Below are 13132 nucleotides of genomic sequence, written 5' to 3'. Positions count from 1 at the left end.
TCGCTGACTCCTCCGCTGGGCACATGAGGACATTGTGGAGTTGTCTACTGTCCACCACCTGCTTAGAGGGACAGGCTAGCGTTAAGCCGCAAGATACATCCATTCTATAGTGAGTTTGTCTAGGTCATGCTTCGCTCATCTATAGTTATTATAACTCGCTATTGATAGGTTTTTCATGCACTTATGAGAGTAACCTGTTGAAGATGGTCTTTCGCCTCCCTCATGTTGTCCATGAAGGTCGGAGGAATTGTTGGACATTCGTTATCATGGTCTAAAATAAAAGGCTTGTCAATGGTCTAAACGCCTTCTCAAGAACATCATTAGATGGATCGAGCATGGTGCTGCCGAATCCGCATAGAATCAGCTGAAACCTATCTGTTAGGGACAGGCACTCATATTGGAGCGATTAGCAATACCATAAGAAAGCTCCACTTCCCGATGGGGTGCGGGTGCAAGAATGAATACGTTGGCACTGCTTACCGCGTTCCATTCAATCAGCATTTGACTGTAGGAGCGTCCTAAAAGTCGAGAGTGCAAGTATCTTTTGACTCTAACTCGAGGAGTCCCACTTCTTTCTTCTCATGGCCACATTATTCGTTGTAGTCGCGTCGCTTCTCGTAGCCTCTCTACTTCGTTGGTGGCTCAAACGACCGTCGGTCAAGCATGTCAAGGGACCACCATCGCCCTCTTTCTGGCTAGGTGAGCTCTCATTCATGTATCTCAGCACAAACTCGAGTTCACACACCGCACAACCAGGCCACGAACACATCCTCCGTGATCAGAATAATGCAGGTGATCTCGAAACGAAATGGCGCAGGGAATACGGCAACCTTTATCGCATTGGGGGCTGTTTCGGTGTAAGCAACCTCTGTACCTCTGTTCTGGTCACGATTAAATCAAATATTCGCAGCAAGACATTCTGGTTGTGTGTGATCCCAAGGCCCTGGAGCATATTTTCCACCCTTCGAATCCCTATCCCAAATCGCAAGACAATAAGTTCATCCAGGGTCTTGTCACTGGAAAGGGCCTTCTCAGCGCTGATGGTGAGTGCTTATCCAGTCGAGTTTTTATGAGAGGCCATACTACCTAGCGCATTTAGATGAAACACACCGCCGCCAACGCAAGATTATAAATCCCGCCTTCTCTCCTGTACTCCTCCGGAGTTCCCAAGTCATCTTTCAACAGTGCAGTGACAAAGTAGGTTCATCCGCATCAATACATGTGGTAATATTTAGAAGCTGATGACGATCATAGCTTGCGGATGGTATCAAAGGATCTCTGACACGTACAGAGGAAACTGTCGATATTCATGATTGGACAGGCAAGACCACCCTAGATATAATCGGACTAGGCAAGTGACACACATACAATCCTCTCACTAATTGGCCTGACATCCAAAAGCCACCTTCCGGTACAATTTTGGTTCGCTTGATGGTCACAACACCGAGTTGGGACAAGCGATAAGACATGTTCTGTAAAAAGAGTCTTTTATTTGTTTCAATAACTGTCATATCTAATATCCGAATTCAGTACAGCCTCACAGTCCAATTCAACCGCACTAGAATATCTTCTCGTAGCCTTCATACGAACGGTCCCAGATTCGGTACTAGGATTCCTACGGTTGATCCCAACCCGAGAGATTCGCCAATTCATCAGCGTCGGAAGCTTAGCAAAGAAAACTACTCGAGAAGTCATGGCTAACCTTGATGGGGCGCCGACACCGGACGATGATAGAGACATGATCAATATTCTAGGTTGGTTCGTTATTTTTACCGAAATACGCTTGTCAATACAATTTCATCTCTAGCGAGAGCGCGCTTAGCAGGCACTATGCAGGATGATGAGATTGAGGCGCAGCTAATGTTCGTTGCATTTCCTTCGTCGGATTAAGCCTTTCACTTTCGTTCTAGGACCTTTGTCATTGCCGGATTCGAGACATCGAGCACCAGTCTGTCCTGGTTGTTATACGAACTCGCCATGCATCCTGAGCATCAGTCCATAATCCGTGCAGAGCTCAAACAATCGAACGACTACGACTCTATGCCATTTTTGAACGCTGCGATTAAAGTAAGCATAATTAGACATTACTTACCGTCAGATCCACGCGCTGATCACTGGGGGCAGGAAATTCTCCGTCTGCACCCAATTATGCATTCCTTTATACGTACCGCCCCTCACGATGATTTTCTATCTCTCTCCGAAGGGAAGACGCTTGCAGTACCCAAGGGGCAGACGTTTGCTTGTTCTGCTTACCTATACAACCGGTACGCTCTTCCTATATCGCTTCAGTGCAAATTTGACACGAACCATTTCTAGTCTGCCATCTCTCTGGGGAGCCGATGCGGAGGAATGGAACCCGACTCGATTTTTGGACAAGACATTACCTGTATCACTGGGTGTGTATGCTAATCTGTGAGTAGAATCTTGGTTTCGTGTGTACGCTCTCGACACTTATTTGGGGGAATGTTAGGATGTCTTTTAGTGAGTTACCTTGAAGGAAGCTTTTGCTCCAACTGACGCGGCGTTGAGGCTCGGGATCTCATTCATGCATCGGGTAAGTAACTGCTACTATGATCCATCTTGTTCTCCTGCTAATCCTCTTCCTCTGTCGTAGGTGGCGATTTGCGTATGCACCTCCCTCCTTCGTTTCATTCAAACTGATTGGTGACATCCAGGATCATGGAAATGCAAACAATCCTAGCTAACCTGCTTTTACACTTCGAATTCAGTTTGCCTGAGGGAGGTGTTGAGATTCTTCATTTCCCTGGCTCGCCGGCTGTTGTACCCGTTGTGAAAGGTAAGGCGCACTTAGGCTCTCAGGTACCCTTGAGGGTAAGAGTTTTATCGTAATTAATGATAGTAGTACCTTTGAGACGATGCTAGGACCGAGACTTATGTGTTGACTAGTGTAGTCGATGGCGCTACAATTACTCAAATGAGTTTCGCTCGTAGTGAGTTTCTGTTTCAAGTTGGTAGGTAGGTAGGTACTATTATACGGCACGGTCCACCGGGCGTAGATAATACATCAATGGTACACTAACACGCTAATATAACAGAGACGTACTTAATTATCTACTGATACCTCCAACCAGACCTGCAGAGGCCGAGCTCACGGTCAGCTTAATGTTGCTGGGTAAAACCTAAGGTCCAGTCAGAGGCCTCAAGGGCTAGGACTAGCAGCCCTTCATTGCGGTCGGTACATCGGCAATTTGTAGACGTTTTTCAATGCACGGTAGCGGAACTTTGCGGTTACTTCAACGGATGGGCGATCTGACAGCAAAGCCTTCAAAAACGCTGTGTCGCCACGAGCATCTGTGGGAGGGGCCGTCATGTATGGATCCACGCGAGCGAGATCATTCAAGGAGTTCTGGCGTTCTTGCATCTTTTCTATCACTGTGGTTCTCTCGGCATCCTCCCTCATCCTCCTGGGGTGACGGCACAGCGGACCGGGATTTGAAATACGCTTTGACCACCATCAACACCAACACCAACACCATCACCATCACCCACTGAATACTCATTTTTCCTCTTTTCAGCCTCGGAGCCGCTGTGACTGACGAATCCGAAGAATCCTTCAAACAATCAGACGCTCAGCTAGTCCGAATCTGGCAGAGCTCACTGCCCTAACTGAGATTGCGAAAGCAAAGATTTTCCCCAAGAATTTCTCAGGCAACGGTCAACATTGAGGAAGAAGGGGCAACGGTGCGCGAAAGACTAGGCGAAGACTCTGGTATGTCCCATATTATTTTTTCCGTTCCCATATCAACTTCCCTTTCGACCTGTCTAAGAAATTTCTCCGGTAAGAAGAGAGAATCCATTCACAATGCCTCAGTCCCTTTCCATCTGCAGTTTCACCAGGGCGTTACCCTCGATACTCTTCTGCCCTGCCGTTGGTTTCAAATTATTCAATAACCTAGTGGCTGAACGTCTTTGAAGAAACCCAACGGAATGGACCTCTTGTATGCATTGCAACACGAGCATTGGCAGACAGATATACGTCAAACCATATTCGGCCTTCCTGAGCTCCTGGAGATAGACAGGCGGGGAATTTTCGACACCGGCAAGTGTCCATCCAGTGTGCCGGTCCTTGGAGCAGCCGGCTTATAGATATGGGCGAGTCTGTCAACAGTTTGCGTTATTACGCCGATTAGGTGATGCATCGTGGTACCGCTTAACCGTTCAAAGTTTACTCATGGGATATGATGACGAATGTAAGCGGCAACGGAATCAATATCGCAATCACTCGACTAAATGTGTTTTCGTTCACAATAAGCTTCTGTTTCAAAGTCTCTCAGCCCATACGGTTCCTGTCCCTGCATTCTTTCGCCGTCTTCATACGATTTCTTCGCGACGAGCACGGCATACGTGGAAGAGAATGTATCATCAGCTCGAAAGTTCCTTAGCTTGAGACGACGCGCGTACAAGAGCCGGTAGATAAGACAGCCGCCCCAAAAATTTGTCACAACGCTGGCTCGGGTATTAGGGAAGATGGGCGGTCTCTTGCAAATGTAAATCCCCCATTTACCGCACACACCGGGATACGCCATCGCTGAATAAGACCATATTTATGTCATCTAGGCGGTACTGGAATAAAAGGCACTGCGTGTGGAGGCCTTAATCATCCCATAAATATGGCAGATCTCACTGTGGCTACAGCAATGTCACTATCTGGACGAGTAGGCCTCGTTACAGGCGGAGGAACAGGAATGTACGCTCCCTTATTCTCGTTTACGACTCACAGTTGATTCTCTAATAGAGGATTTATGATTGCGAAAGCCTTCGCTGCAAATGGAGCCAAGGTATACATCACCGGTCGAAGGCTGAACGTGCTACAGGAAGCGGCGTCGTCAGTAACAGGCGTTCCAGGATCCATTGTCCCGTATGCAGCTCTCTCTCCATGTATTCGTCCAGCCTGACGCGGTTACAGAATGAAGATGGATGTCACAGATGAAGAAAGCGTCAAGGCTGGTGCAAAGTATATCGAAACAACCGACGGCAAGCTCGATATCCTCGTCAACAAGTTCGTCAACGGTGCCCTCTGTTCACCTCATCCATACACTAACGTCCTCGTAGTGCTGGATTTGCTGCTTCCCTTCACGATCCGGACTTCGTCTCAAAGAAATATGCTGCAGAAGATCCTTTTGAACCCGAAACCATCCAGAACTGGGCTGATATCTTTGCGCTCAACACGATCGCCCCGTTCTTTGTCGTACGTGCCTTCCAGTCCCTTCTCGTCAAAGGAGCGCAGTCCCGCCCCCAAGGCACCTCCAGTGTCATCAACGTCAGTAGCGTGGCAGCCGAGGCAAACTCGACAAGCCCCTTGTCCTCCGTATGTGCCATGCTCTTGCTATCCTTTTTAGCCCACGCAAGCTAACCTTGATCTAGCTCGCATACAATGCGACGAAAGCTGCTTTGAACAAGCTCACACTTGTTCTAGCAACGAGTTTCGCTCAGAGGAATATCCCGATTCGTGTGAACGCGCTAGCTCCTGGCGTGTTTGCGTCACAACTGGTTAGCCCCGAGGTTTTGGAGGCGATCCGGACTCGACCTCTGCCTGGGTTGGTCGCACCGATTCCTGCAAAGAGGCAGGGAACGTGAGTAGTATTTTCAGTGTTTGGATGGGATTGATCGTTGATTTGTGCTTGCAGTGAAGCTGAAATGGGCGTGTCGGCGGCCTATTTGGCTGTGTCTGACTATACGAACGGAGCGATTTTGACTGTTGATGGCGGAATATCGCTGGTTAATCCCTAATGTTTGGATTATCTGACGTAGAAGGTTTCATGGAATTACGCCTGTTTTTCTTTGTAAACATCACCACTGTCCAAGATAACCTGTACATTTCCTACATGGGATTGCAGGCACCGGTCGATACGGTGTTGTCCTGCAAGATATCCTAATTAGAGTGAGCGAAATGCTGCCTGTGCCATCGTTGGCGCCTCCCGAGTCTTTGCATACCATTGGTACCAACGCCAACACCAACACCATTGGCTCCCAGCGGGGATGTTCCAAATGTCTGACAACGAAGATTCAGACCCAGAAGTTGAGAAGCTCTTGCTTCTCTTCAAGTTTGCTGATTTCAAAACGAAACGGCACAAGGTGTATAAAGCAACTAAACGATGACAATGACGACAAACACATCATTTCGATGGTGAATGCTAATTGGGATATTGCAGGCTGACGTAGTTGTCGCCCGGCATTGGAGGCTGGTCTATGACGGCAGGGTAAGAAACAGGCTTAATTCCATGAAGGTTCTACGTCAGATAATCCAACGATTACGGATTGACCAGCGATATTCCGCCATCGACGGTCAAAATCGCTCCGTTCGTATAGTCGGACACAGCCAAATAGACCGCCGACATCCCTATTTCAGCTTCTCTGCAAACACAAATGAACGTTCAATCCCATCCAACCACTGAAAATACTACTCACGTTCCCTGCCGCTTCGCAGGAATCGGCGCGACCATCCCAGGCAGAGGTCGAGTCCTGATCGCCTCTAAAAGATTGGGGCCAACCAGTTGTGACGCAAACACACCAGGAGCCAGCGCGTTCACCCTAATCGGGATATCCCTCTGAGCAAAATTTGTTCCCAGAACGAGGGTGAGCTTGCTCAAAGCAGCTTTCGTTGGACCATATGCAAGCTAGTAAATAGAATTGGTCAAGGCTTGAAAGGGATTTTCGAAGTACATACAGATACAAATGATCCCGGAGTGTTCAACTTTGCTGCTACACTGCTGATGTTGATGACACTTGAAGGTGCCTTGAGGGCGGGAATGCGCTCCTTTGATGAGAAGGGATTGGAAAGCACGTACGACAAAGAATGGGGCGATCGTGTTTAGTGCAAAAATGTCAGCCCAGTTCTGTACAGTTTCGGGTTCAAAAGGATCCTCTGCGGCGTGTTGCTTCGCGATGAAGTCTGGATCGCGGAGAGATGCAGCAAATCCGGCACTGTGAAGAGTTTAGTGTACGGAGGAATGGAACTAGGGGCACCATAGACCGACTTGTTGACGAGGATATCGAGCTTGCCATCGATTCCTTCGATGTGCTGTGCGCCGGCTTTGACGCTGTTTTCACTTGTCACGTCCATCTGGAGTCTGCATGTGTGTTAACAACGAGCATTCTGGAGATGGATCATCACTAACGGGACAACAGATCCTGAGACGCCAGTGACAGACGCGGCGGCTTTCTCCAGTACGTCCAACCTTCGGCCGGTAATATATACCTTGGCTCCGTTCGCAGCGAACGGCTTTGGCAATGCTGAATCCTCTGTCAAAGGGTTAATAGTGAATGGTGACCGAGGATCGTAGAGCTTACATGCCAGTCCCTCCACCCGTAATGAGACCTATTCGTCCAGAAAGCGACATCACCGTAGCCATCTTGAGATCTGCCATGTTCGAGGAATATCGAACGGTCGAGTCTGCATATGGTCTCTTTTATTGCAGCCTTCTCTGGTATTATTCAGCGAGAGTGTATCCAGGCCAGAGCAGTGAATAACGGCCTTGGCATTCATTACCTGCATTTTGCTTACTAGTGCTGTCAGCAACTCTGACAAAGTTCTCGGGCCCAAGTCTCTCTATCGGCTCTTGAACGCTTAGTATCACATCAGAAGAGAATTCTTGAACAGTGATTGTTCATGCTTTGACGCAGCTCACCTAGGAAGTACACCGATTAGTAGTAACGGATGCCATCTGTTTCTATGGTCTGGATTCAGACAACGAACTACGGACCAAGTTTTAGTCAGGATGAGTGCGCGTTCAGTATATCGGCTCAGTTACCTTCGAGCAACTCAGCTTGGGTTGACCGGAGGCTATAGCTGAAACTGCCAGAAAACATTAGCAAATCTTAGAACGTATGATATTGAAGTAAAGAGATAAGTAAGTGGCACCTAGCCCGATAATAGTGCATCCATTCAGCGACCTCAGTATCACAGGATATGCGTATGGATTCACTTACCTTCTACTGCATTCCCAAGGATCTGTCACGATAAAAAGTCCTGCAACTTGCAATGGACAGATTGTCTTTACTCAGCTGGTCGAGTTGCAGCCCTATCGATGCTAATAAGTAGGGTATTACTAAGCAGGGAACACGGCATGACCGGCACGGCGAATTATCGGACCACCACCGTCATGCACCGCCACCGAGATCCTCAAGTTAGCATAGAGAATCCTGTATACACAGGACTCGGAACTCGGAATGAGAATTTTAACGCGACTGTCTCTTAATACTGATTCTCCAAGGCTCGAAATCTCGCACAGTAACCCTAGGTCTTGCGGTGCCAATTAATCGGTGTCGGCGGATGTAGAGAGATCAACTCCTGCTGTGCATTCTGCCATAGTGAGGATGCTGTATAGATGTGTCACAGCGGACGAGGTATCATTCATTTTTCTGAGGACTTATACTCGTGCCTGCTTCAGGTCTCAGCTTACACAGCCGGAGGCTGTCGAAACGTACTGGGATTTAGTATTTTCTGTTGACTCTATAGCCACCTCTGGCTACTGCAAGAGTCCTTCGAAGATGACTGATCCAATACGGCAGATACGGACTCGTCCTGACCGAAAGTTTTGTCCGTAGGTCGCTCTTCTGTTCATTTGCTCTTCCACCCATTTAACCGAACCGACCATAGGAAAATTCTAGAATGAAGTCGCGGCATCTCTTAGTCGGCTCGCATCTCAGGTGCGTCGCATGAAAGAACATGAATGATCTACTATGAAGATTCTTCTTCTGACATGATAAGAGCTGACATGGGAGCCTGAGAGTTTTTGTCACAGTTGCTGACGGTACTGGAGTGACGGAAATCCCAAAGCCGCCCGTTTACCCTCACCGGGGTACAGTCCTGCTGAATAACACCCAACATGTTCTAATAAAAAGGACTGTATGCAGAGACTGTTCAGCATTCCTCGACATGACGGATCTCAATATTGCTAGAGTGATGTCACTTTCTGGACGAGTCGGTCTCGTTACAGGCGGAGGAACGGGAATGTAAGTTTTGGGATTGTCGACTATGATTCATGGTTGATACCTTGACAGAGGATTAACCATTGCTAAAGCCTTCGCTGCCAATGGAGTCAAAGTGTACATTACTGGCCGAAGGTTGGATGTGCTGGAGAAAGCTGCAGCATCTGTCACTGGTGTTCCAGGATCCGTCGTCCCGTCAGTGATCGTCCTTTCACTACAGGATATTCATTACTAACGCGTACACAGTCTCCAGATGGATGCGACAAATGAAGAAAGCGTCAAGACTGGCGCAAAGCACATCGAAGGAATCGATGGAAAGCTCGATATCCTTGTCAACAAGTTTGTCTACTATACCTTCAGCTCCCTTTCCTCCAAACTAATCTTTGTGTAGTGCCGGATTTTCCTGCATCTGCTCATGACCCGGACTTTTTCACAAAGAAATACGCTGCAGAGGATCCCTTTGAACCTGAAACTGTGCAGAACTGGGCTGACATCTTCGCAATCAACACCATCGCCCCGTTCTTTGTTGTCCACGCCTTCCAATCACTCCTCATCAAAGGAGCACGTTCCCGCCCCCAAGGCACCTCAAGCGTCATCAACATTAGTGCCTGCAACAGCAAAGTTCAACACTTCTCCGCCCTTTATGTCTGTACTGTACTCTAAAAGCAACCCTTTCGAGCTTGGACTCACTCTGTTTAGCTCGCATACAGCTCGACGAAAGCCGCCTTGGAAAAGCTAACCCTTGTTTTAGGAACGAGCTTTGCTGAGAGGAATATCCCGATTCGGGTCAATGTCCTAGCGCCTGGCGTGTTTGCGTCGGATGTGACGAGTACTGAGTTCTTGGAGTTGCTGAAGACTAAGCCGCTGCCTGGAATGACGGCGGCGGTGCCAGCGAAGAGGCATGGGACGTGAGTTTCTTTCACTACTTGGGTGTAATGTGATATTGATCCGAGTTTATAGCGAGGCAGAGATGGGGATGACGGCGGTGTACTTGGCAGCATCGGATTATACGAACGGGACGATCTTGAGTATCGATGGCGGAATCTCACTGGTGACTCCTTGATGCTTTGATTACCCAATGTCCTGCCCTCGGCTTTAATAGAAGAAAAATGACTTTTCCGTTGTAGCTTCTAAGTTCTGAATTGCTGGAGTCTGGTCCTGAGGCAGCTGCTATCTGACGATGGCGGATCTGTGCGCAGGCCTCGAACGTATTTACCGCTAGCTTGCCAAATAGAAATTATTAGTTGACCCCCATGAGCTCATGAACGTCCGAATCATTGACTGATCTGTTTTCAGTAAACTGGCATTATAAACACCCTTCTGCCTGCCGTTCAGAGGTACTTAATAAGAGAATATATCTATTCCAAGATTATGTGCCATTATAACGTGTCTCATATGTGTATTATGTGGCTCACCGAAACCTCAATTCTTCAGATCGTCGAGGTAATTGCCTATACCAAGTCTTGCTCTAAGAAACTGGTTTACCTTATAATTTTTGACAGCTGATACTTCCGCCAGTAGTTTCGGGTACAGTAACAACACTTGAATGATGCCCTACCATAGGATCAAACCCAAGCGCACAAATAATTCCAGATTATCCATTCCCCAACTCCCATTTGCGAGATCTTGTTCATTTGTGAAGCCCATATTCTGTTGGTGTACAGCCAAGTCCTTCCATAGGCAATCTCAGCCGAGTAGTAGTACTGGCGGTTGACATCGTACTTGATAATCGGGGAGCAGTTCAACATGCAATATCAGCGTGAAGGAATCGCATTGACGCGAAGTAGCCGATTGGACTTGCTGGAAATAAGAACAGTAAGATTTGTCTCAAACTGACACCCGAGGCTGGCAAGTGAGCATTCTGGCGATGAGAGAGGTTCATCATCAAAGGACTATCAATGTGTTGTGTATGCCGTGAGGTGTTCACGAGTCCCTAATTTGAAATGGGAAAACAGGGACCGGCCTGACCAATTTGCCGAGTCCCGACAACTTTCTCGACTTCTGAGTTCTTATGCCCACTACAAAAACTCGCCTATATCGTATTACATGTTGGTCCAGTGCATTGGTTGGGTGTCTGAACGAGTACCCGTCTCCATAGGACTCTCGTGGAACGTCGGTACTGACCAATGACACGATGGTGTTGGTGTTGGTACCGGCACAAGGTCCCAATCAGGAACGGCCGGGTCCACAGCCCTGACATGACAAGTCATGTTGCCGTGGCATCGGCGCTGTGAGTTAGATCTATTGTGAACGCGACTCCTAACATTATGATTTTACAGGAATTTTCACTTTGAAATATCTGTTGGAAAACGGGGTATCGGTTCGTTCCCAGTGTCACATGCGCGGTAGCAAGCCAATAGTATTGCGCTTGGCTGAGCTCTGCAAACGCATGAGGATCTACGCTAAAGTACCTACTTTTATACTAAATGTACTTTTACTAGAACTTTCCACGCTTTTCCTACGACTTCTACCTTAATAAGCAGACTCGGCATGATGCCGGATTGCCAAATCCCAACAATATCCTTGTGCATGTACACGGATGAGAATTCCAGCGCGACTGACTCTCGATACTGAGTCTCCAAGGCTCGAAAATCTCGCGCAGTATACACCAATCTTGAGTCTTGCGCGGATGTAGAGATCAACCTCACGCTGTATACCCTGCGATGTTGAGGATGCTGTACGGATGTATCACAGCGGGCCAGGTATGTATCATTCATCTTTCTGAGATTGCACTTACTTCAGGTCCGAGCTTCCGCAGCTGGAGGCTTTCTGTTAGAATGTACCATGATGTAGTATTCTTCTGGTGACTTTTACGGCCTCCATTGGCTACTGCAAGAGTCCTTCGAGGGTAACTGATCCAGTACGGTAGACACGGACTCATCCTGTCTGAAAGCTTTGTCCGTAGGTCGCCCTTCTGTTCACTTGTTCTTCTACCCGGTTGGCCGAATCCAGAGTATATGAACAAATGCTCGAATGAGGTTCCAGCATCAGTTAGTCGGCTTACTTCTCAGGTGGGTCGCGTGCAAGAGCATGAAGAATCCACTATAAAGAATCTTCTTCTGACATGATTAGTAGGAGTAGTAGTTGCGCACTGGCAAGTGGTACCTAAAGCGTTCAAGAGCCGACACGCTGCTGTTCGAGCCTGAGAAGGAACTATTTTTGTCACAATTGCTGACGGTACTGGAGTGACAAAATACCAGAGCAGTCCGTTTATCCGTTTACCCTCACCGAGATATAGTGACGGTACTGCTGAATAACGCCCAACAACATGCTATAATAAAAAGGATTGTATGCAGAGACTGTTCAACATTGCTTGAGCATGGCAGATCTTAATATTGCTACCACGATGTCGCTTTCTGGACAAGTTGGTCTCGTTACAGGCGGAGGGACAGGGATGTAAGCATTGGAATTCTCGATTATGACTTATGGTTGATTCTTTGATAGAGGATTTACCATTGCTAAAGCCTTTGCTGCCAATGGCGCGAAAGTATATATTACTGGCAGAAGACTAGAAGTGCTGGAGAGAGCAGCCGCGTCTGTAACTGGCGTCTCAGGATCCATTGTCCCGTTAGTGATGGTCCTTTCTCCAGGATATTCATTCCTAATGCATACACAGTCTTCAGATGGATGTGACAGATGAAGAAAGCACCTTGGCTGGTGCTAAGCATATCGACGGAATCGACGGAAAGCTTGATATTGTCGTCAACAAGTGCGTGTCTATGATATCCTCGGTCCTGCTCCTCCATTCACTAACCACTTTGTAGCGCAGGATTTGCCAGATCTCTTCGTGACCCAGACTTTGCTGCAAAGAAGCTCGCAGCAGCGGATCCACTTGAACCCGAGACAGTACAGAATTGGATTGATATCTTCGCGATAAACACCATCGCCCCGTTCTTTGTTGTCCGTGCCTTCCAATCCCTCCTCATCAAAGGAGCGCATTCCCGACCTCAAGGCACGTCAAGCGTCATCAACATCAGCAGCGGATTAGCAAAAATGAACCTTTCGCCGACCATTCTATCCGTATGTACTCTGGAAAAATCCTTTTGAGCTTGGCTCACTCTATTTAGCTCGCATACAGCTCGACGAAAGTCGCCTTGGAAAAGCTCTCCCTTGTTTTGGGAACGAGCTTTGCCGAGAGGAATATCCCGATTCGGGTGAATGTGCTATCGCCTGGCGTGTT

General features: G+C 47.9%; 5 protein-coding genes across 5 annotated transcripts; 4 read left to right on the top strand and 1 right to left on the bottom strand.

The window, feature by feature from the left end:
• Positions 1–2675: 2675 nt before the first annotated feature.
• On the top strand, positions 2676–3108 carry EV420DRAFT_1578545 (uncharacterized protein). Its single transcript, XM_060474569.1, has one exon. The coding sequence runs from the start codon at positions 2680–2682 to the stop codon at positions 2848–2850; it is 171 nt and encodes a 56-aa protein (XP_060324212.1). The 5' UTR covers positions 2676–2679; the 3' UTR covers positions 2851–3108.
• A 1425-nt stretch (positions 3109–4533) lies between these two features.
• On the top strand, positions 4534–5831 carry EV420DRAFT_1078173 (uncharacterized protein). The gene is made up of 6 exons (XM_060465696.1): positions 4534–4708; positions 4757–4879; positions 4928–5020; positions 5074–5329; positions 5386–5594; positions 5649–5831. The coding sequence occupies exons 1-6, from the start codon at positions 4632–4634 to the stop codon at positions 5749–5751; spliced, it is 861 nt and encodes a 286-aa protein (XP_060324211.1). The 5' UTR covers positions 4534–4631; the 3' UTR covers positions 5752–5831.
• A 156-nt stretch (positions 5832–5987) lies between these two features.
• Positions 5988–7388, bottom strand: EV420DRAFT_1727319 (short-chain dehydrogenase; the record flags this gene model as incomplete). The annotated part of the gene is made up of 8 exons (XM_060479852.1): positions 5988–6375; positions 6430–6638; positions 6689–6778; positions 6810–6945; positions 6999–7091; positions 7140–7152; positions 7220–7263; positions 7312–7388. 8 exons carry the CDS (start codon positions 7386–7388, stop codon positions 6273–6275), a joined length of 765 nt encoding a protein of 254 aa, XP_060324210.1. The 3' UTR covers positions 5988–6272.
• A 1511-nt stretch (positions 7389–8899) lies between these two features.
• On the top strand, positions 8900–10172 carry EV420DRAFT_1727301 (uncharacterized protein; the record flags this gene model as incomplete). The annotated part of the gene is made up of 6 exons (XM_060479851.1): positions 8900–8976; positions 9025–9147; positions 9206–9291; positions 9344–9597; positions 9652–9860; positions 9913–10172. 6 exons carry the CDS (start codon positions 8900–8902, stop codon positions 10013–10015), a joined length of 852 nt encoding a protein of 283 aa, XP_060324209.1. The 3' UTR covers positions 10016–10172.
• Positions 10173–12298: 2126 nt separating this feature from the next.
• On the top strand, positions 12299–13106 carry EV420DRAFT_1485360 (uncharacterized protein; the record flags this gene model as incomplete). The annotated part of the gene is made up of 5 exons (XM_060470204.1): positions 12299–12348; positions 12397–12519; positions 12569–12661; positions 12717–12972; positions 13020–13106. Coding segments are annotated over 5 exons (609 nt in total), but the record flags the coding sequence as incomplete, so codon positions are not given.
• Between the last annotated feature and the right edge of the window lie 26 nt (positions 13107–13132).

Source organism: Desarmillaria tabescens (genome assembly GCF_030435595.1).
Source record: "Desarmillaria tabescens strain CCBAS 213 chromosome Unknown EV420scaffold_65, whole genome shotgun sequence".
NCBI classification, from domain to species: Eukaryota; Fungi; Basidiomycota; class Agaricomycetes; order Agaricales; family Physalacriaceae; genus Desarmillaria; species Desarmillaria tabescens.
Note: the sequence above shows the minus strand (reverse complement) of the source record. Positions and strands in the feature narration are given on the sequence as shown.